At 31.4% G+C, this 22,796-nt stretch overlaps 4 protein-coding genes across 4 annotated transcripts; 1 reads left to right on the top strand and 3 right to left on the bottom strand.

Moving 5' to 3' along the window:
* Positions 1-2,893: 2,893 nt before the first annotated feature.
* On the bottom strand, positions 2,894-5,930 carry LOC113856206 (disease resistance protein RPM1-like). The gene has a single exon (XM_027487939.1). It carries the CDS (start codon positions 5,814-5,816, stop codon positions 3,087-3,089), a length of 2,730 nt encoding a protein of 909 aa, XP_027343740.1. The 5' UTR covers positions 5,817-5,930; the 3' UTR covers positions 2,894-3,086.
* Positions 5,931-8,542: 2,612 nt separating this feature from the next.
* LOC113856115 (probable cytokinin riboside 5'-monophosphate phosphoribohydrolase LOGL3) lies at positions 8,543-11,443 on the bottom strand. Its single transcript, XM_027487793.1, has 4 exons — positions 11,110-11,443; positions 9,467-9,595; positions 9,101-9,285; positions 8,543-9,031 (listed from the first exon to the last, which is right to left on the bottom strand). Exons 1-4 carry the CDS (start codon positions 11,311-11,313, stop codon positions 8,638-8,640), a joined length of 912 nt encoding a protein of 303 aa, XP_027343594.1. The 5' UTR covers positions 11,314-11,443; the 3' UTR covers positions 8,543-8,637.
* A 758-nt stretch (positions 11,444-12,201) lies between these two features.
* Positions 12,202-15,023, top strand: LOC113854381 (40S ribosomal protein S8-like). Its single transcript, XM_027485338.1, has 5 exons — positions 12,202-12,269; positions 12,337-12,409; positions 12,817-13,150; positions 13,645-13,814; positions 14,288-15,023. The coding sequence occupies exons 1-5, from the start codon at positions 12,266-12,268 to the stop codon at positions 14,367-14,369; spliced, it is 663 nt and encodes a 220-aa protein (XP_027341139.1). The 5' UTR covers positions 12,202-12,265; the 3' UTR covers positions 14,370-15,023.
* LOC113854380 lies at positions 14,471-20,319 on the bottom strand. The gene is made up of 6 exons (XM_027485337.1): positions 20,087-20,319; positions 18,690-19,178; positions 17,847-17,996; positions 17,658-17,744; positions 16,848-17,284; positions 14,471-16,760 (listed from the first exon to the last, which is right to left on the bottom strand). The coding sequence occupies exons 1-6, from the start codon at positions 20,151-20,153 to the stop codon at positions 16,155-16,157; spliced, it is 1,836 nt and encodes a 611-aa protein (XP_027341138.1). The 5' UTR covers positions 20,154-20,319; the 3' UTR covers positions 14,471-16,154.
* Between the last annotated feature and the right edge of the window lie 2,477 nt (positions 20,320-22,796).

Below are 22,796 nucleotides of genomic sequence, written 5' to 3'. Positions count from 1 at the left end.
TTTGTTCATTAGAAATCTTTAAGGAAAATAAAAGTAAAAATAGATTGATAAAACTAAAAAAGATGGAAATAATTCTCTTCGCTTATTTAGATAAACAAGCAAGGAATGTTGGTGTGATGAATGAACATATCCACAAGAGAACGAATAGACAGAGAGGAAAATTTCACAGAAAAATGGAATTAAATATGCAAGGAAAAATTGTAAAAGCGAATAAATTATACGAAACTTTTGTTTTCTCATTCCAAAAAGGAAAGGCATAAATCAACCAAAACAAGGTCATATAATCTTTGAAAGATAAACTCATAACGTCTAGCATTAATGATACACCACAAATGAGTTGAATCAAAAAGGAAATTTCTTGAATCACTCGTTCATTTAGAGGCTTCTTCCTCCTTTATTAAAGAAAGACAACTCCACATACGTAGTCTCTTTATTTGGGGACTAAGTGCCAGAGCAAGAATAGTAAAATGGCATCATGGAGAATCCGAATTTCCATATCACCAGTAGCCTACCTAGCACCAACCAATTCAGAGCACAATATGATTACAAAGCCTTATTACAAATGTAAGGCAATTTACAATGAAAGTTTGCAACTACAAAAACTCAAGGGGAACCGGGACAATGCCTTGAAATATCTTAATTTATTGTTTCTAATTAGTAGTGTAGAATCATTTTAAAATATTAATACAGAAAAATAGAAATAGAGGCAAAAATGAGGAAAATGTTTTAGGAATTAGACAAATATTACAGTGTTTTATGACTGAACCTGTTTAGAAGAGCTTATGCATGACTTGTGAAAGTAATTTATGATTCTCATAAGCTCCTTTTAGCTAATTTCAATGAGTTTCTTGGTATAACTTTTCAAAATAAGTTATGTTCAACTTATTCTGATAAGTTTCACAATTAAATATATGCCATAAGTCATCATTTAAAAAGAACTTATTAAATGAGCACTTAATTAAGCTATATATCCAAATGCACCCTAAACAAAAAAATATTACCATGTGGTAGATATCAAGTATGAAAAACTTACCTTTTATATTTCATATCTTTTCAAAAACTTTTTTGATAAATTAAATGGTAAGATTAATATTATTTAGATTCAATGTACATGTTGTATAAGAAAATATTATTTTAAATTAAAATATAAAAATATAATTTAAATATTATCAATAAATAATAAGCCTACGTTAATAGTAAGTGATTATAAAATTTATAAAATATTTATAATATATTTATTATTTATCATTAACTTTATGATTTAAATATCAATATAATTTTATTAACAAAAATATTTGTGTAAAAATTATTTTATATGTGTGTCATATAGAAATAGTATTTTTAAAAAAGTCAATCTCATATCAATTATGTAATAATTAAATTATATTAGTCTAATTAAACAATATAAAGTAGTAAATAAATTATTCTATTAAAAATATAAGACAAAATAAATTTTTTGGTTTACTTTATTTTTAAATATATTTTATATTAATCTTATATAACTTTATATAAATAGTATAATAATATAAAAATTTAATATATAGTTGTAAAATAAAGTTTTATATATATATGTACGGGTTAGAGCAGGGTGGGTACTTACATACCCACACCCGCACCCATTCCCATTAAAATTCGTAAGTATTTATCTCATGTAGTGGATAAATACCCTACCCATTGTAGGTGTCCACCGAATCTTTTATCCATTGTCATCCCTAGGTTCAAGTGAGGGGATTGACACTCAAACTAACGTGACTGCATATTAAATTAATGTTAAAAAATTAGAATTCTAGAAGTGCATAGTTAGTCGCTATTGAACCTAAAATATAGTAAATCTCTTTCTATTTTTTCAGTCATATATTTGAGTACTAAATTTAGGGTTCAATTAATATTTCTAATTTTTTCTTCTTGAAAAGCATGTAAATAAGTAGATTTAGATTGATTATTTTTATTTTATTTAAAATTTGTTGTGTAAGATTTAGATTTATTATAATTTTAGTTATATTTTTTCAACTGAACTATGATTTAACTTTAATATAAAAATTTATTTTAATCTATTATTTATCATATATTTTTTTTCAAAAATTCTAATTCTGTAATATATTCTGTTGGAGAAAAAATATGCAAATAAAAAAAATTAAAATTGAACTTAAAAAATGAAAAAATAAAATTTTTGATCATTTTTTGTGAAAAAATCATTTTGGACTCAAATTAGTCTAACTTGATTTTCTAACCCGCTTAAACTGCAACCCGTTTAACCTGAATTTCTTGAGCCAACCACACCCGAACTCGATCCGATCCATTAGACAGCCCTACTTTTGGCCACATGAAATTTAAACTTAGCTTTTTTAACTGTACAACGCCACCCTGCATGCTTATCAAAGTTTACTTCTATTGTAGAACACACAGTGACGACCCTATTTAACTTCAATATCAAGTAAAGCTTTTGAAGCTTAGGGGGTGATTAAATGAAACTCACATCAATGACTTCATTTGTAGTTTGTGCAACAATAACTAGTTTCTCCAAGTGTTGCATCTCATTCAATGATGAGCATAGAGCACTACCATGTTCTTCTTTAATGCCAGACAAGTTTAATTTCCTTAGTTACTTTAGAATTCCTAGCTCAACAATTAGCTCCACTCCATCATTACCTATTTCCACTTCACGTAGTGTTTGTAGGGATCCCATGCCTCCAAGACCATCCTTCAATTGAATCAAAGACATTTTGTTACCCAAAAGGTGTTCTAGCTTCTTAAGGTTACTATTCTCCTTTGGGACATTTTTATCCTTAATTATGTTTCTTTATTTTCTAGTTTCTTTTATTTAATTTCTTAAAACTTTGAAAAGATAAGTTATAATTTATGAAAAAAGTTTTATTTAATTTCTCATACTGTCTTTTTTTTTTCTTTTCTCTATAAAAACTTTCTCTAAAAGTTTGCAAAACTTGACCATGCACTAGAAGAAAAAAGAAACTCGAAAATGGAGAAATGATTTTAAGAATTAGATAAAGGTTACATTGTCCTTATGAGCAAATAGTACACAATACCAAGAATATCATAATGCAGTTATTTCTAAGGTTTGATTTCCATCACCTGAGCGCATCAATGCTTACATAGGGCACATGCTGTATGATCCAGCGATCTTGTCCTCCATCAGGAGCAATGCTGTCCGAAAATTGAACAGACATGTTCCCCCTCACTTGGAAAACTTGAAGTTTCTCTAAATTGTGAATGCCAAGGGGTACGGTCTTGAGTAAGGGAAGACCATAAAAGGTTAGCCTTTCCAAAGAACTCATTGCTCCTTTCTCCATGACAATGGAATTCAAGTCAGTTAAACGACCTAGGATTAGTTCCTTTAGGTTCTGAAACCCTCCTTGAAAATGCAAACTTTCACCTACATAAGCTTCGTAATCAATATTAAGGTACATCAAATTTGGAAGATTTTGTAATGATTTCAGGGGATCTTCAGTTAACTTGCAGCAACGCAAGGTTAATTTTGCAAGATTTTGCAGCTCTTGAACCCATTCTGGTAACTTAGTCAACTTCAATTCAATGGAAAGCTTCGAAACAAACTTAGGAGGGGATGAAACCAAACTCAAATCAATAACATCATCAAACGAATGACAATCAATAAATAGTTTCTCCAACTGTTGCATCTGCTTTAGTGAGGAACATAGAGCTCTTTCATGTTTTGGTACAATACCAGTCAAGCCTAGGCTCCTTAACTGCGTAAGCTTTTCTAGCTCTCTAATTAGCTCAACTCCATCATCATCGGTTATTCTCACCTTCTTCAGCGTTTGGAGGGAAGTCATTCCTCCAATACCATCCTTCGTTTGAATCAATTTCAGCTGGGTTCCCGAAAGATATCTTAGCTTTCTAAGCTTGTAGATTTCCTTTGGCATGATTCTGATGTATGTACCAATTATATTCAAGGTCTCTAGGTTCTGGAGGTTACCAATGGATTTTGGAAGATTTCCAATGGTTAAATACTCGAGGCTTAAATACCTCAGGTGGATTAAATCTCCCAAACTTTTGGGAAAGGACAACAAATTGTAAGCATTTTCAAAATGAAGTACCTTCAATAGCTTGTATTTTTTGGGGAGTTTCTCCACACAGGTTGAGAAAGTAGGCATAATATCATGTAAGAAGAAAAACAGTGTCCGAACATGTGAGCCCTCAGTATTTTCCATGGAAGCATCAGATGTGGTTTTTATTGATCGGCGCCGAGTTATCCCTCCACTTGACACTAGCTCACTGTCTTCACCAATATACTCACAAAATCTTAAATACTTACATTTTTCAAGGATCATCTCCCGCGTCAAGTCATGAGCTTGACAAGCACCAACTTTTCCATCAATGGTAAATGAACGTACTTGCACCAAACTTCTACCAACCAACTCTGTTAAATAATGTTGTCCAACTTCTTCCAAGGTTTTCCCCTTTTCATATTTTACAAACCCTTCAGCTATCCACTGTCGAATGAGTCTTTTCGGTTTAACTGCATAGTCTTCAGGATACATCCCGAAATACAGCAAGCATGGCTTAAGATAGTCGGGCAAATCATCATAACTAAAACCTAAAATTTTAGATATACTGGAATTCTTCCCCAATTCTGAACTTAAATTATTACTAAACCTTTTCCATTCAAGTGCAGTAGTTATTCCTTTGGAACATAAAAGACCACCGATGCACACAATTGCTAGTGGCAAGCCCTTACATTTTTTAACGATTTCACAAGATATTTCCACCAAATCATCTGGACAACGTCCATTGAAATCAGGAAATGTCTTCTTATTGAATAGTTCCAAAGATTTTTCATCAGATAAAGGTTCCAACTTGTGCACATGAACATGAACAGAAGAAGATTTCTTACAGGACATTGCAACATCTTCTCTCCTAGTTGTGATAAGTATCCTACTTCCTTCTTTATTATCAACTACAGCTAATTGAATAACATCCCAAAAATGTGGATTCCATACATCATCAAACACGACAACATACCTCTTCTGTTGCAAGCAGTTTCTCACTTCTTCAATCAATGTCTTATGATCCATTTCAAGAGTTTCCTTTTTTTCTTTGCCAAACTTTTGCAGCATGTCCCTCAGCAACCCTTCCACCCTGTAGGAATGAGACACTGTGATCCATGCATGAAAATGGAAGTGGCGAATCACCTTCTGGTTGTTGAAAACCCTGTTGGCAAGAGTGGTCTTACCCTGTCCTCCCATTCCTACCACAGAGATGACAGTGCGTTCTTTTGGACCTTCTACTAACAAACCAATCAATTTATCTCTTTGTTCTTCAAAGCCCACAAGTTCAGCGTCCTCAACAAAAAGGGAAGCCATTCGAGGGTCATGCCATTGGACATTTTGGCTTCCTCCAGAACTACTTGATCCTCGTTCAAAAGAATATGTTTCACTTCTTTCTCTGATTCCTCGAACATGTGACTTAATATCCCGAATCTCAGATGCTATTCGGTGACGAGGAATCAGAGTTTTGATCAGGTGAGCAATCTTGTTGAGTGAGACTACACATCCGGGATCATGAGGCTTCTTTCCCGTGTAGATCAGATATTCTTCAATGATATCTTCTATGCGAAAAGCTGCTTCTCTCACCTGCTTCACCCATGTTTTGACTCCTTCATCTGTGTTTTCTCCTTCTGCCACAGCCCTTCTATCTGCGTCCTTAAGAAAGGCTTGGATGCTTTCAAGTTCATCTTTTATGTCAGCAAATTCTTTGTGAATGCCTTTGAGCAGATTGGCTTCTTCCCGTAGTAGTGGAAGCAGTTGATCAACAGCAAGAGACACAGCCATTTCCGCCATCTGAGTTTAGCTATACTGTGAGATGAATACTGAGTACTGTATTGTAGCCAGGTCTTATCTCTAAACTACTTGCATTATTGGATAAGATAGGTGAGGATATTATTAGCAATTATTTGAGATAACATGTCTCACTATAGTCTTTAATGTTTTAAACATCACTCATGTTAATAATCCTTCTTTACTTCAATTTTTATTTTCATTTTCTTAAAAAAAAAAAGACTAAAATGAATATTGTTTTGTAAAATTAAATATTAATGTGAAACTTTTGTAAATTCAAAAGTTAAAATGATCGAGGTTTATAATTTGAAAAACTAAAATGGTTATTTACTAAAAAAAATAAAAATAAAACAGACAGAGAAAACGAAAATTGTTCCACAACTGTTATTGACTTGAGCATTGCACTCTCTTTTGCAGAAATCTTGGATCACTACGAACTTCGTTTAAGAACTCCGGTGAGATCAGACCAATGTTAGACTACTCAGGAAGAGAACAAAACAGAAAGGAATAAGAACAAAAATGTATAGTTCATTAGTAAAAGTCATCCAACAAACTCTTTCTTTAGTTGGAGTCATTGTATGATTCAGCGGACTCAAAATCGGCCACTTAAGCAACAACAATATAGAATATTTATAGACAATTGCAACACAAATTGGTTTTCCTTTTTTCCGTCTAGAGTCACACAACAATTTTGCATGCAATAGAATCACAGAAAATTCCACAAGGAACATATCTATATAGATATATTAAAACAAGGTAAGGTGAAATAAGTTTTATTTATGTGTTTAGTTTGCATACTTTTCAAAATATGTTCCTTATATACGTAATAAATTAAATAATTCATGCAATTAATATCGCACGGGTCCCTTGCTATACTTATTTTTTATGTTACCCTATGAACATTACTTTTTTGCATTTGCAGTTTTCGGATGGCTTGCTTACCCAAAAAAACCTGCTGCAAATAGTTGATGGAGAAGTTGCTTCAGCGAAAAAAAAAAGTTAAACCATTTTCTTAATCAAAAGTTAAGAAAGAGCTGTTCTTACAAAAAAAAAAAAAGGTAAAAATCACATACTCCACTTATATTGAAAACTACTTTTGAGTTATTTTACGTTTAAAGCATATTTGTGACAATCAATTCGATGTTTTGACATGCAATTATGCACAATGTGCAATTAGCTGTCAGCTATAGTATTTGCATTAAAGCAAATAATGGAGCAATGAATAGGAAATGCTTACGTCATTCCGTTTGAACTTAGTCTCTAAATCAAGAAAATAAAAATTAGTCCATTTTATTAATTCCTGTTAGTTATACGTTGAGTTAAGCAATGAAGTTTCAATTTGATGTTTTCACATGTTATGTAGTGTGAGTTGAAACTAATGCTATTCTAAGTACTTGAAACGTGAGTGATTTGAAACTTTCATAGTTAATTCAACTCTTAGTTAAGAAAGGTTGCCAACAAAAATCTACTCAATTTGTTAGGGAGTAAAATTCTAACAATTTTTTGAAAAAAATTAATTTCAAACGCAATAAATTTAATGTGGAACAAAAATTTATTTCAAGTTTCATTTTAAAATATCAAAGGTTAATAATAAAGATTAATTTTTTATTTGTCTGATTTGTTAAAAACTAAATCTTAATAAATTATTTTTAAGAACCAACTCTAAATGTAACAACTTTTACAAAAGGAGTAAAATTTTGTTTAAGCGGTTTTTTTTTCCCCTCAATGTTACGAGATTATATTTGCAAATCGTTTAAACTCAACATGATAGATACGGAATTCAAATAAAATAAAATAAAATAGAACAACTAAGGTTTTAATTTTAAAATATTTATAATTTTTTATTTAATTAAATATTTTTAAATACTTTTTCATAAATTTTTGTAATAAATAGTTTTTATTTACTTTATTTGATCTCTGTAAATAGTATGAAATTTTATTTAGTATTTTACCTTAATAAGTCTAAATAAAAAATTCATGACATTTATATGAACCAAATGAAAAGATTGTGACATTTATAACATTTAAAGGAATCAACTAAAAAATAAAAATTATAAAAAAATAATTTTATTAGAAAACTAAAAATGACTTATTTAAAAATCTTTAAAATGAGATACTAAATAAAAAACTATTTTTTTAATAATAAAGACTTAATTAAGTTAATATATATTTATTTTTAAACGGGTATGAACGTAGTTTTTATGACTGCTTTTATGCATATAAAACTAATAAAATTTTATTAAAAAAATAAGTATCTATTATATAAAAATAATAAATACTTATTTTTCTAATATAGTACAAGTTTTAAAAATAGCTAAAAATAAAAATAACAAGTAGACGTGAAATAGAGAGAATAATTTTTATTCGTTTAAAGAGGCTATCCTAGTCCTTGTTCATATATTTTGCTCAATATTTTCCAACTCTTATGTCCACAACAAGATGAACTTTGAGTTGAAGTTAAGATATAGCTTTGAGCTAAAGTGAGTGATTTTGAAATTAGAAAAGCAAGAAAAAGTTTGGGAGGTTCAAAGGCCTTAGGTATTGATGGTTTTAGAATGCGTTTGGTAGTTATTAAACTTAATGAAAGTTTATAAGTTATGGCTGAAAATTTATAGTTTATACCTAGTTAATTGAATTATAAATTTTTATAAAGCCCCCAAACAAAGCCTAAGATACATTTTGTATGCAACCAGAACTCACTACTGCACATGCCAAATGTCAACCATAGAAACTGGAAAGATTGCAATAATTGAGGAGAATATTCTTCGGTTCAAGCTTTTCAGAGAAAGTAATAACATATTCAGAAAAAGGGAGAGCAAAATTTCTATAAGGAGGGAGATTCATATGTGCTATATTTAGTCACATTCTTCTCTCTGTCACTAGATGAAATGCAATAGAAATCTGTCAGGTAATCCAAAGCTTCTGAGTTGCTGTTACAAACCTTCCACAGTGATTCAACCTCGCCATCAGAGACAGTTCCCCAACCTTCACAATCATTTAAAAAGTCAAGAAGCTTTGAATAAAATGAATCATAGTTCATCAACAGGAAGGGAACAGGAAACTTTGATCCAATCCGTTCTAGTTGAATTAATGCCAGTATCTCAAACATCTCATCTAGAGTACCAATTCCACCAGGAAGGGCAACAACAGCAGTCCTATCAAAGGAATCGTTCCGCACTACAGCATCCACCAGACCATGCTTCCTTGCAGAGAAAAACCTGAACTCAAAAGTTATAACAATCTTAATAGCGAACTCAAAAAGTTATTGAGCAATGGCAGTAGATTACCTGCAGGTGAGGTAATTTTCTGATGGTAAGTATGGATGAAAGGAGGATGCTGTCCATTCCATAGCTTCTTTTCCTATCTTCAATCCGCCAACTGGCTTTCCAGCTAGCATAGCGCCTTGAGTAACAGCATCCATTAGCCCTGGTCCAGCCCCTGACCAAGAAGTGCAATCCAAAAGATTTGCTATCTGCACAGCAAGATATCTAGAAATAATGATCAAAACTTAAAAAGACCCTTGTCACTATCGCAATAGTTAATAACAGAAACAGTGTAATTAGCTAACAACCAAATGAGATCTTATATAATACCCACCCACCAGCAAGTAATCCAAAAATAGAACCAGGAAGCTATAGTAAGAATTAACTTACATCTTTAGCCAGCCCTTGTGCTAGTACGTAATGGGAATGGTCAGATCCCATCCTTGAAGAACCCAGATACACAACTCCTCTCCCTAATCTGTTTATGAGTTCATAACATTTTTTAATCTCTTCTCGAACCTGTAATAATGATAGTATAAAAAAAATAAAAAAACAAAACTGAGAAGTCAGTTTGCTGGACATTTATTGGAATTCCAAAGGACTGTAAAAAATATTGGGTTAGACAAGAGGGAAAAAGGTTAATAGCAGAGAAGAACTGTCTGTGAAAAGTGCTTTTTCTAGAGAACTCATATTTGTAGGATCAGGGCCTGCCATTACACTTGTATACCAAAAACTTGACTTATTATTTCTTTATTGCTTCATAGAGCTGCATAGAACACCAAAGGGTTACACCAGGGGTTGAAATGTTAAGTCCAAAAATCCTTAAGTGACATTTGCCTGATTAAGGCCAGAAATATATTGCTCAAGTCCAAACTAGATATAATATACCCAAAGTCCTGCAACACTGTCTATCATAAATTGCATCTTACACTGCTGACGCTCACTCCCTCAAATGAGGTTTATCCGTATATTTACTACCACCAAATGGAATGAGGAAAAACACAATAAGAAAATGAAAATTGAAAACAAATTTCAGAATCGGAACTCTTCAAGGCAGTAAAATCAGCAAGTTCTTGTATAAATGCTAGGAGCCCACAGCTACTCAAAACCCTACTAAAAATTTGACTTTCATGACTAACATGAAACCTTGTAGATACAAATAATGTTAGTAGAAACCAGGCCCACCATAGGGAAGGTCACAGAGAAATTTTCTCAACATAGAATGAAAATTTCTGTTAGAACTCAGTTTTTCATTTAATATCAGGGTTAAGAAGAAAAAAAAAAAAGGTACGCACGGTCCCAAATTCATCTTTTTTTTTATATAAAATGTAATTCAATATAAATTGAAATTCTGGGCTTCTTCTAAGCATTTCATTCATAAAATCTCGTTGTCTTTCAAGTATTTTCAACAATTACGACCAATAGAAACTGAATAAATTTGCTAAACCATCATTCATCAGCAATCACATAAAATTATCGCCAATTATCACTTCTGACTAACACCCCAGCAATGACCCTGTCGTCTCACTTTTACAAACTTTGTTTGCAACTACTTTCTGAAAGGTTTCAGGCCAAATACCCAACCTCACTGCAGTTCCAAAACCTAAACATTTGTCTATTCCAGTTTCCCTATCCAGAACCTAATCCTTCACAACAACAACAACAACTTCCACTACAAAAGTAATCAATTTCCATCAATAATTAGAAAATTCTCCAGAATACCAATTCCTACCTTACCGACATTGTAAAAGAAGAAAAATTTCCATAAATAACATTCAGTATAACACATTAACTGACACATAATATAGCTATCACTATCAGTTGTCACCCCACAGTTTACATATTGATTTAGTAGCTACTCTTCAAGCATTTCAATTAAGGGCTTGTTTGAGAAAACTTCTGAACAACTTAAGCTCATAACAGAAACGGATTTCCACTTTCACTAATTCCCATCATATATAATCAAAAGACACTAACTTTAACACGTGTGTCATAAAGAAGATGGTAAATGCTAAGTAGGGCGTCACTGTTACCTCATCTGGGCTCTTCCTCTCATCCAATTCAATTGACTCATGCTTGCTTAGAAAAATTGCTCTTTGAAGGGTCTTTTGCTTTGAGCTTTTGAAGCCAATCCTATGATTGAGTTCTGTTGTGCAAAATGATTGGCACTTGATTGTTGCACGAGTGTCTCTCAGCACAATATGGGAACCCCACGAAGCTGCCACTGAGAATCCCATCCTTGAGAATCCCAAAGGCGTTAACTTTAAGCCTAGGAAGCAACAAACATTTAAGGTTTGTGTCTTCTGGGAAGTGGGAACACAAACAATATATGTTCATTGCAATAAAAGGAATCAAGGTACACATGATACTTTTTTTTTTTGTCATCCACAAGACAGCATGTTATGCAACCCATAGGATTGGTTGAGCCTCGTGCACCTCTTTCTTATTGGTTACACAAGTACACTTTTTTATTTTTTATTTTTTTACTTTTAAATTTTAATTTTGAGAAGTATGGGTAATTTATTTCTATATATAATTTACAAATTTTATTTTTTAAATAAAATTATTTTTAACAGTCATTTAAATCAAAAAAATTTAGGATTTCATTATTTTTTATTATGTCATGAAATATTGAGTATTTATATTTTAAAACTTTTATTTAAATATTAGATGTTAGATATAATATTTATTGTCAATAACACATGTACATTACAATAGAAATTTATTAGTATATTTTAAAGTTATTCGTAAATTACCTTTTAAAATTTAAGTTTTAAAAGTGATTTTATACTTTTAAAAGTTAAAGTAATTTATACATGATTTTTTAAAATTAATTTGTGTAAGATTATTTAATATATTATAAAATTTAAACATAAAAATGGTAAAAAAAATATAGTGATATAAAAATCAATTTTATTTTTACATTGAATAAAAATGCCTAAATAAATTGTTAAAAAAATATATTTACTTTTTCTTTCTTGATTTGTTTTACCTGAAGAAAGGGAGTGTTAAGCCCAAAAAGTTCTTCTAAGAGAAATTGGGCTTCATTTTATTATAATTAAAAGTTGGCCTTGATTGGAGCCCAATGAGTTCTTAACCCTACCCCTTCTTCTTCTTTTTGTCGTCCTGAAAAGGTGAAGTGACCAGCCGGAGCTCGGAGCTGCACCACCGTTCTCTTCTTCTTACAAAATGGATACTCTCTCTCTCTCTCTCTCTCATACCGTGATGATGATGATGCTAATTCATGTGAATTTATTTATGTATCTCTCGTGATTCCATGCACAAGAGGCGCGCCACTGGTGGCAAGAAGAAAGCTTGGAGGAAGAAGAGAAAGTAAATTCTTCTAACTAATTATTCTTTATTATTAATTGATTGCATTTTAAATAATTCAGTATTATCTGCTTTATTATTTTACTCTATTTTTTTGACAAAACTTAACTGCCACATTATTTTTCAATCAAAATTAGAGTTTTAAGTACTTCCGTAACTAACAAATTAAGGGTTTAGCAGAGTGAAATTCTAATTTTAACCAGAGAATTATTTTAGTTATTTATTTTGTTAGGGTCGAATATAAGCAACTGAAAGTGGTCAATTTTTTTCGGAAAAGAAATTATTTAGTATACTATTTAATATTCATAGATGCTTAAACTCAGCTCGGCTGAGAAGAGATTAACAAAATCATTTTCTTTAAATAATTATTGTGTTTAATGGTTTTTTTTTTTTTCTTTTTTGGTTTAAAGGTATGAGCTTGGGAGGCAACCGGCGAACACGAAGTTATCAAGCAACAAAACTGTTAGGAGGATTAGGGTTCGAGGTGGGAATGTGAAGTGGCGTGCATTGAGGCTTGATACTGGGAACTACTCTTGGGGGAGTGAAGCTGTGACTCGCAAAACAAGGATTCTTGATGTGGTGTATAATGCGTCCAACAATGAGTTGGTTCGTACTCAGACATTGGTCAAGAGTGCCATTGTTCAGGTTGATGCAGCACCTTTTAAGCAATGGTATCTTCAACATTACGGGGTCGACCTCGGGCGCAAGAAGAAGAGTGCAACTTCTGCCAAGAAGGAAGGGGAGGTACAACAAGTTGATTTTGTCCCTTTTGAATGCTTTCCGAGTTTGACAATGTGCTTGAGATTTCATGGAATAGATTTTGCCAATGTTGGCTGTTGGAATTTGGAAACTTGCATCCTTTGCTTTTGTGTGTGGATTATTCTTCTAATTCAATTTAATTATCTCATCTAGTTTCATTGCTTAGTTTTATCAGTATGTGAATTGTGAACTTTATTTGGTTAGAATGCTCCACTAAACCTCTATATGAAATTGTTAATTTTGAATTATTTAAGGGGTATAAAGTTTCAATGCAGAATAAAATTTCTCTAAAGTGAGTTCTGAAACCAGGTCGCTTATGCTATATGAAATAGTTTATACTTGAAAATTAGAATAAGATTATCGTCATTTTTAATCTATTGTAGCTTTTCTCTTAAAAAAATATTCCATAGTTGTTTCTTACTTGACTGACTGATAACCTTAGATTATTTCTTTACATATCAATATTTCTTTTTTAACAGGATGTTGAAGGTGCAACTGAGGAGATGAAGAAGAGTAACCATGTTTTGAGAAAATTGGAAAAGCGGAAGCAGAACCGGGTGCTTGATCCTCACATTGAAGAGCAATTTGGAGGTGGTTGCCTTTTGGCTTGTATATCATCCCGACCTGGCCAATGCGGTCGTGCTGATGGGTATGTCACTTTTACTGAATAACTATCAGAGATATATCAAGTATATGCTTTCCCGCACCCCAATAAGATTGTAATTCTGGAATTGCTTTTTGTGGTCAGAACAATCATAACATTTGCAAGGGCATATATATGGATGAGCTAGAATTTAAATCCTGATAGGGCTAAAAAATAAGTGATTAAAACAATCATGGTGGCCTTGGCTTCCTCATCCTAAATGATAGCTCTCATGTTGTGTCATGATTTCCAGATAGGTTATGATTTACTCTGGTAAAAAGGAATCGCAAGATCTGGATTTTGATGCATTCTTGAAATTTTTAATTTAGTAATTTTATCATTGTATCTAAAGCAACATGTCTTTGAAACTGACTTCAATTATGAATTATGGTTGACAGTATTGCCAAATGGACAATATTCTAACTTCAAATTTAATGGTTCTGGCTGTGAGCACTTAATTTCTTCTGAATTTTTTTCAGGTACATATTGGAGGGCAAAGAGCTAGAATTTTACATGAAGAAGATTCAGAGGAAGAAGGGCAAGGGTGGTGGTGGTGCTTAAGATATTTTCGCTCTTCCTCATCTTTGAATAAGAATTTCTTGAAGCTATTAAACACAGACAATCAGATGATCAGTTTTGCCAGGAGGTCTATCTACTTTCTCAGGGAGGGAGGGGTATATGGGTGTAAAATATAGCCCGAAACATGTATTGTTTAATTATAGTGAGTTCTGTTAAAATTAATTACTTCTACCATTACAACTTTATAGTGCATTTGATTTTAGTACCTTGGTGTTATCCTGAATTTGATGTCTATCTGTTTTTCATTTTGTTGACCCATTAATTTTGTTTATACATCATAGAATGTCTAGATTTTCGGTTTATAGGCATGGAAAGCCCGTCCATAACTACACTTTTTCTCCAATTAAACGTGAGTTCAACCAATATAAATGTCAAACCAAGCATGTACTTAATCATGCATATCTTGGAACGCATTTGCTTGTACCTGACAGTTGTTGAACTGCCGAAGTAGCTTCAGAACCATGATTGATGGCCAGAATAAGCAAGATCCTAAGCATATAATAAGGTCGAGGGTGTTATTTCACAGAGCAGATATATTTAAAGGGAAAATTATTGAATTATTTTCATTTGCAGTTTAGTTTGTAAATTTGTTTGTCCAATGAGTTCTTAAATAAAATGTGTAGTTCTTTTGGTTTCTAAACCTTGTGTTCAAGGACTAGTAGACGTGTGTCTTTTAAATTCAACAAACTAGTTTACATTTTGGAATTCAGAGACCGTAGTGTAAATAAAACGAATTTCTGTGTTAAATTAATTTGTTCGGTAAAATATAAACCATTAATTGGAAACGTGGTTTTGGGATTTTAGATTAGCTGGTGGATCACAGGGCTAACCTAGTTTGGTTTAACGTTAACTAAATTTATTTTGAATCATTAAATATGATTGAGATGTGAGTTTGAATTAACTTGAATCATACGTTTTTATTAAAATATGTATTTTTATTTAAAACAGCGAATTAATTTTCAATCTGTAGGGCAGCGAGCTGGCAAGTGAAACAGGGAAAGTACGTCTATTTGCGGATGTGCTGATCTGCAAACAAAGTAGACTTGGGATTAAGTATTGAAAAATGTTAAATGTGCCGAAGGAGTCACACATATACAAAACCTTGAATGCATTGGAAATTTAAAGCTATAAGATTAAAAGTAAACATTGGGAGAATGAAGATTTAAAATCTGACCTTTCTGTGAGAAAATGTTTGTGCATGTAACATACGTTATAAATTACATTAGTTTTTGCGGCCTAGTAAGTATTTTATGATCTAACAAATTACAGTAGTTATAGTACAATTTTCAAACCCAGTACATGTCTTGTTCATCGATATTCTCATCATCAAAAAGTATCAAGAGACATACCAAATGAAACTCACTCTTCTTGACATGTAAAATAAACTGAGAAACTTTCAAATCGGTTCTGGTTCTCCAAGCGTTAGTGAGACAATATTAGCTCTTCAAAGGATTTTATCTGTAAATTAGTAAATACAAGCCACAATCTATTTTTCACTGTACTTCAACTCCAAATTATATCACACTAAAGAATAACAAATTCCAAAGCTGATGAGACATATGCTTCTCTAGCTGCCAAACATATAGAAGTCACCCAAAGTTTCATACAAAATAAGAAGAAAAAATTAGGAGACAACATAGGCTTATCCACAACCAAAACCAATGCACCTGATCCTGTCAATTGAGTCAACCTCGTTGACCCTGTTATATTGATTTTGGTTTCCATGCTTTCAAATTGTTTTTCATATGCTGGAACAGCACAAAAGCCTTACCAAACGCTTTGAGAGTGATATATGCGAGAACCATAAGTTGATATGATCATTTGTATGAACAAGGGAAGTTGAAGCCTTATAAATAGAGCAACTGGGATACAAGCCAGAAGGGCAATTGGAATTGACGCCCATTTTAGTTTATCCCTTACCAACAAATCTAGAGCTGCACCAAATGCAATCATTGTAGTTACTATAGAAAAGAACAAAGAAGCCAGACCCAATATTATTCTCTCAGGTAGTCTCCTGAGAAAATCTTCTTCACCATAATGTGCAGTTAGGATTGATAAAAACATTAAAAGAGAAGCCATGGAGGAAAACAAGGCTAATGCATCTGACACAACAAACACTCTGAATGTGCGATCTGACAAGTATATTGGAAACCCTTTCTCTTGGTTGTTTCCTCCAGGTACAGTGATACAAGCAGCAAAGACAACTGTAGCAATAAGAGTTGCCACTAACATACAAGAGTTTGATGTGTCCTTCATCCAATTCTTTGCTTCTTCAAGCAAAGCCTTGTGCTCTTCCCTGAACAATTGCCAAGGTGTTTGTCCATCTTGGTTTTTAAGTTCTTTATGAAGAGGGTGATCCCATTTCTCTACTTCCTGTTGGATAGTATATGATGTAATCAATATCTTAATAGAAGTGAAGCACAAAAATCTCTAAGAAAGTAGTTATGAGATTAAACAAACCTTAAACCACTGTAACTCCTTTTGCATTTGAAATGCTGCACCAGAAATTGATGCTAGTTGAGAAGAAGAAAACCTTGCTGCTATATGTGATGTGGTGTTCTGTGATTCATCTAATGCCAACATTAAAAACTTGCAAATTATAGGCATCTTACAAAGAAGACTAAAAACCTTTTCTTGCCGATTATGGATGGCAATTTGAGCTACAAATCCTTCATTTGGCAAGCGAGTCCAAACCAAATCAGGAAAAAACTGGAAACAAATTCTTAACATTTCAACTATGCCAGATGATGTGGCATTGAAAATAATGTCCGCACTCACAAAAGACTGCCAGAATTCAGAATTGTTCACGGTTGATACTTGTGAGCAAACGAATTCCACCAAGCTCACAGCAGATAGGTGTCTCAACTTTGCCTCTCTAGCTAGCTTAATGCTGGGAACTGGAAATGAAGTTATATATATATACTTTTTTAGTAAAGCATTAAAATAAAACGAGAAGCTAAGAGAATAAGGCCCAGTGTGGATAAAGTTTTCAATAAGCACTTAATAAGGGAAACAAAATAAGGAGAGAAAAAAGGAGTCAAACTTCTCTTGTATGTTAAATTAAATTCGTACACATCAACTTTTGGAAAATTTAAGAAAAAACTAAAAAATTGATATCCATAAGTTGATTTTAACTTAGGTGAGAATTGTGATTTGATTTACTTTCTTATTTTTTTCTCCTACAACTTACAAGTACTTATGGAAAAGTTCATTCAAATTAAGACTTCTTAAGAATATCTGGAAATGTTATTCTGTACAAGTACAACATACCAAGATTCTGAACTGCATTCCATATTGTAACTCCGAAATAAGATTGCTGACGGCTTGGTGGTAAATAATCAAGTTCCACTGGAGCACCTAATATAGTTGAAGAAGTGGAAAGTTAAATTTCATAAGCCAGAAATGTATTACAATGAAGCATGGTAAGAAAAGAGAATAATATCAAAAGAGGGTACTTACAGTGGTAAATGCATCTTTTCCAATGCCCAAGCTTATTTCCACTTTGGAAGTCTGAGGGCATTTTTGACAAAACATTTAGAATAATGCTACCATTTGAATCTGAAAGAATGGCCAAGTTTGGGTAGCGCTGGAGAAGATACATAGTGATATCTACCCATGGGAGAGGCAAAAAATTAGTTATAAAAGAATATAAAGAACAGGCTACAAACATCTGAATAGTAATGTGTTTTATGTGAGTAGCATAATTAATAATTATTGTAATACTAAAGCATGATACAGAATGTGCACATGGATGTTTTAATAGTTTGGTGTGACACCAAAACATCAAAATAATTAGTGTGTCAGCCTACTTTTCTTCCTTGATATGTTGTCAACAATTGTTTTAGATCAAGAGGTAAGCTGTTAATATAGACACTCTACTGCCATTATGATACAGTGAGGATCTATTTAGTCTGAGAAAATGTTTTGTTTTCATTTCTTATTTTCATAAATAATTACAAAAATGACACATTATTTACTTTGTTTCCTGATTTCAAAGTTTTGTAAAGGAAATTATTAGAACAACATTTTTCATTTTTACCATTCCCTATACAAATCTTCTTTTAATGCTGTTTTCATAATTTCCTTTACAAAATCTTTAAAACAGAAAACAAAGTGAAAATACAATGACATGTTTGTAGCTATTTTTAGAAACAGAAAATATAACCAAAAAAATACATTATCTCAAACCAAACAGGCCTAAGATTTTAAATTTAAATCATTCTTTCTCATGGATCAGGAATCCTATAACACATACACATACACATACATATCAACATACTATTCAGCAAAGCATTTATTTACCATGGAATCCTGCAGCAGTAAGCAAAGCAACAAGTTGAGTAGCAGAAGGACCAGAAAATGGACAGCCAGGTCTCTCATCTGTAGTATTCGAAACAAGGTACCACACCATTTCTTTACATCTAGCAGAGGTAATACTATATACAAGTGGTGTGAACCCTTTCAAGTCAGTAAGCTGTGTCAGAGAAGGATTTTTAGCCACCAATGCCTTGGCAGCATTTATGCTTTCACCCATTGCAACATAGTGAAGGCAAGTACAACCCATCAAGTCCAGCTCAGAAAGTACTTGTAGTGGCATGTGTTGCACCAATTTCTCAACTAGTTGCCATTGAGCTCCTACAGCTGCGACATGCAGTGCAGTTCTTCCAAGTGTGGTGACCTTTGCAGTCAATGCACTTGGGTCATTATCAAGAAAAGCCTTCGTAGATTTCCAATCACCTTTTAGTATTGCTATGTGCAAAGGGTGGTAGTAACCGTGGTTGAATCCCCTAGCTTTTGACAATAAATGTGACAGTGTGAGATTGTATGAAAGAGGAAAGTAGAATGGCTAAAAGACTACAATGGTTCTTATCAAAACAGCACTTAATAAACATATATTTATGTGTTGTCAATTGAATTTAAACTGTGAATGATGTCATCTGAATCAAGTATTCTTATAAAGGATATCTAAAATATAACATGATCTAAAGCAAGCTTAACAGTGGAAGTGTTGAGATTTTCAATTAAGGAGTTTAGACTTCAAATTCTCAAAAATTATGAAGAAAATTCTAAATTATTTTTGAGCCACTTTAGTCTTTTGCATTTATTGGATCTAAACCAGTCAATTTTTTTTTAAGGTTTAAAATAGATTTTGGACATTCCAGTTTTCAGTAATTTTGACTTTTCTCTTTATAATATTTGTTTGGGCCTGACTTTTGGTCCCTATCAATACTCTAGTATAGAGCTCTCTCTCTCTCTCGTCATTGACCCTTTTTATCTTTCTTTTTATTTGGATTTTAGTTTATATAATTTTTATTCATTAAAAGCAAATGGTACCAAATTCCCAGGTTGTAGTTTAATTTATGGGTTTTGTTAAACTCATTACTTACATTTTGTTTTAGTTTGTACCAGTCCCAGAGTTTGTTTGAGAAACATTTGTTTTCCTTTAACGGAAAATGAGAAACAAAGAGCATAGTCCTATATTTACTAAGGCAAACAAAGTATTTTTTAATCATATAAAAAGAGACTAGAGTGTATGAAAACTGAAACTCAACAAATTAAAATGAATGATTAAAATTAAAACTAATTAAAACATCTTACCTATTATATGACTAAGATAAACTCCTGTCACATCTCACGCTCTCACTTAATGTGCGTGTGTGTATATATATACAGAGAGAGAGAGAGAGAGAGAGACATACCAAACTCACTAGCAGCAGCATTAACATCATCGAAAGACGTAAATGGAGTTGATTCTGCCAATGCCATTTTTACTAAAAAAAAAGCCTTGTAATGGTTTTGCAAGCTGAAACCTGAATCAGAGGTTAATCAGAAGCTGCAAAAGTTGAATGAAAACATGCAGAAGCAGATTCAATGCTCTTCCAGATATATGAGTTGGAGATGCTTTCCGTGGGGACAACGCGAAGTTTCTTCTTTTGCTGCCTACAAATTTCAGTAGTTATCAAATTCTATTCTTCAGGTGGTAGTTCTTCCAGTTCATATATTCTTGCTTTTACACTTGTTTATGTATTATTAACTGTGCAGTAATTATATATTAATGTAAATGTATAGGTTAAAGGGAGATGTTTGCTTTTTCTTTTTTTTTTAAAGACTTTGAATGGGGTACTGGTTGCTGATTCTCACTTCCACTACATCACTCTTTCATCTCTCTTTTTAGTATGCTTTTCTAGAAAAATGTAGAAGTTAAACTTGTCTTCTTGGTATTTCATATAAAAAATAAAAAATCACTTGAATCAGTTTCATTCTTGAGACTCAGATATTTCATAAGATTTTAAAATTTTTACTTTACTCTCTAACTTTTGTGTCCTTCAATCAATTTAATCTTATAAACTATTCTATGTTAATACACAACATAATTATATTACATTCATTTTTAACTCATCCATTTTAGTTCTTTTTTCCTTTTCTATCACATTATCAATCATGTATATTAAATTACTTTTCTTTCTTTCTTTCTTTCTTCTTCTTATCTCTTACTTTCCTCCATTCACACTATATTTGGTGATATGTAATTATTAGTTTTTATACTCACTCTTTCTTAAATAAACATTCTGACTTATTTGTGAATCTTTTCTTATTTAATCTCATTTTAAAATTAAAAAAATAATTTTTCCTTTTATTTTTCTCCAACCATCCAAACATATCCTAAGGAGAATTACATGGAGATCACAGGCTTTTCGAAAAGGAATTGGATTTCCTGCAGTTGCAAATCGATCAATAGTGATTGCCCTTTAATAAAAATCACTTTTTGTTGTCAACATAAAACACTTCACTTTAGTTTAAAAGAAAATAATGGGACTAAGATCCTCTATCTTGATCCACTTTAAATATTTACCTGGCATTTGGCAAGCTTCACAAAGAAAAATTAATGAACTTGGACCCCCAAAAAATAAGAAATTTCAGACTAGAGTGCAATTAGGGAATCTCGGGAAGGTGCTACAAACATCAAAGATTTGGTTGCTGCTACTAGCATTAGCAATAAGCATTTATTCTTCATAATTTTAGGAATCAAACAGAGAAGAATAATATCAGTCTCATGATACTTTTTTATAATATCTTTTTCAATTCAGTTGAAATATTCTCAGAGTGTAAAAATTTTCACAATATCATCTAATTATAAGTTGTTATGTAAATAAAAATTATTAAACTATAATAATTTTTTAAAGTTATATTTTAAATTGATTAACAGTGTAAAACTTTTTATATCGATGGTATGTCCAAAAAAAAAAATAGTTCCTCTTTAACAGAGTAAGAATGAAAAGGAAAAGTTTTCAAAACTTTTACTATTTTTAAAACCGAAAGGTGGAGAACAATGCTATGGTGATGGCCAGTTTCTTACTTAAATGCATGTCACATATCTCAATCAATTAAATATCCCAAAGCCTTAAGTTAACACATAAATGATTTTATATTATTACAAAAAGAGTCAGAGTCTTCTCAACTAAGAGGCATAGATAATATATAATGTAAGCATAAAAAAATTCTAAACCTACCACTTAATGCTATCTGTTAATTATTCCAAAATTTTACTGTGTCAAGATTTATAAATAATTTTAGACAAAAATTAATGCATTGATTAAGAAATTAAAAATTATATTTTTTATTTTATTGGTAAAATAAAAAAATTATATTAAAATTTGCAACAATACATTTTTCTCATAATTTTCAAATAATCTCTAATATAATATTTAATAAAAATTTATTTATTAATTGCTTAAACAATTTTTATTTTTTTTTATTTTTAGACCATAAATATCTTCATAAGAGGAAAATTTTTCTTCAGTCAAAGACAGTAAATTTCTCTGTCTAAGTATTTAATGCAACTAGAAATTGTTAACAAAATTTTATTAAAAAAAATCACAAAAAAAATATGTAACTTTCACTTTTTATTTAATGTTTTTCATTTATAATTTTATAAATTTTAATATTTTTTAACTAATAAGTATTTATTAAAAACAATATGTTACTATTTCTTAATTTATATTATCACGTCATTACCTACACGAAAGTACCATCATTAGTGTGTTAGTGTTGCAATCACACTATCAAAGTGCATTTGAAATTAATGTTATTTTATAAAAATAACTAACTGAAATAGTTTATTCGATAAAAATAACTAATTAATGTTATCATTTGAAATTTAGAGACCATAAACTAATTTTTATGAAAAATGAATATTTTATGAACAAATTAATGTTATTTGATAAAAATAACTAATTGAAATAATTTATATTTTTTTAATTGAAAAAAATAATGAACTAATTAAAAAAATATTTTTCAATTGAAATTTTTAAATTAACTTATTGAATTAAATGTAATTGATAAAATTAATTATTAAAATAGTTAATAGATGCAAAATGACTAAAAAGATATGTTTATATGATTTTTTAA

This window comes from Abrus precatorius, unplaced genomic scaffold, assembly GCF_003935025.1.
Source record: "Abrus precatorius isolate BTA unplaced genomic scaffold, Abrus_2018 Scaffold11, whole genome shotgun sequence".
NCBI classification, from domain to species: Eukaryota; Viridiplantae; Streptophyta; class Magnoliopsida; order Fabales; family Fabaceae; genus Abrus; species Abrus precatorius.
Note: the sequence above shows the minus strand (reverse complement) of the source record. Positions and strands in the feature narration are given on the sequence as shown.

What these genes read in the sequence shown, in the direction of transcription:
- LOC113856206 (XM_027487939.1), bottom strand. Translation starts at nt 5,816, where the DNA reads ATGGCGGAAATGGCTGTGTCTCTTGCTGTTGATCAACTGCTTCCACTA.
- LOC113856115 (XM_027487793.1), bottom strand. Translation starts at nt 11,313, where the DNA reads ATGGGATTCTCAGTGGCAGCTTCGTGGGGTTCCCATATTGTGCTGAGA. An exon ending in AGAGGAAGAGCCCAGATGAG is followed by an intron (nt 9,596 to 11,109) that starts GTAACAGTGACG and finishes TCATTATTACAG; the next exon opens with GTTCGAGAAGAGATTAAAAA. An exon ending in CACAAGGGCTGGCTAAAGAT is followed by an intron (nt 9,286 to 9,466) that starts GTAAGTTAATTC and finishes CTTGCTGTGCAG; the next exon opens with ATAGCAAATCTTTTGGATTG.
- LOC113854381 (XM_027485338.1), top strand. An exon ending in GCTTGGAGGAAGAAGAGAAA is followed by an intron (nt 12,410 to 12,816) that starts GTAAATTCTTCT and finishes TTTGGTTTAAAG; the next exon opens with GTATGAGCTTGGGAGGCAAC. An exon ending in CAATGCGGTCGTGCTGATGG is followed by an intron (nt 13,815 to 14,287) that starts GTATGTCACTTT and finishes AATTTTTTTCAG; the next exon opens with GTACATATTGGAGGGCAAAG.
- LOC113854380 (XM_027485337.1), bottom strand. Translation starts at nt 20,153, where the DNA reads ATGGCATTGGCAGAATCAACTCCATTTACGTCTTTCGATGATGTTAAT. An exon ending in TGCTGCTGCTAGTGAGTTTG is followed by an intron (nt 19,179 to 20,086) that starts GTATGTCTCTCT and finishes TATTGTCAAAAG; the next exon opens with CTAGGGGATTCAACCACGGT. An exon ending in GAATGCAGTTCAGAATCTTG is followed by an intron (nt 17,285 to 17,657) that starts GTATGTTGTACT and finishes CTTCATTTCCAG; the next exon opens with TTCCCAGCATTAAGCTAGCT.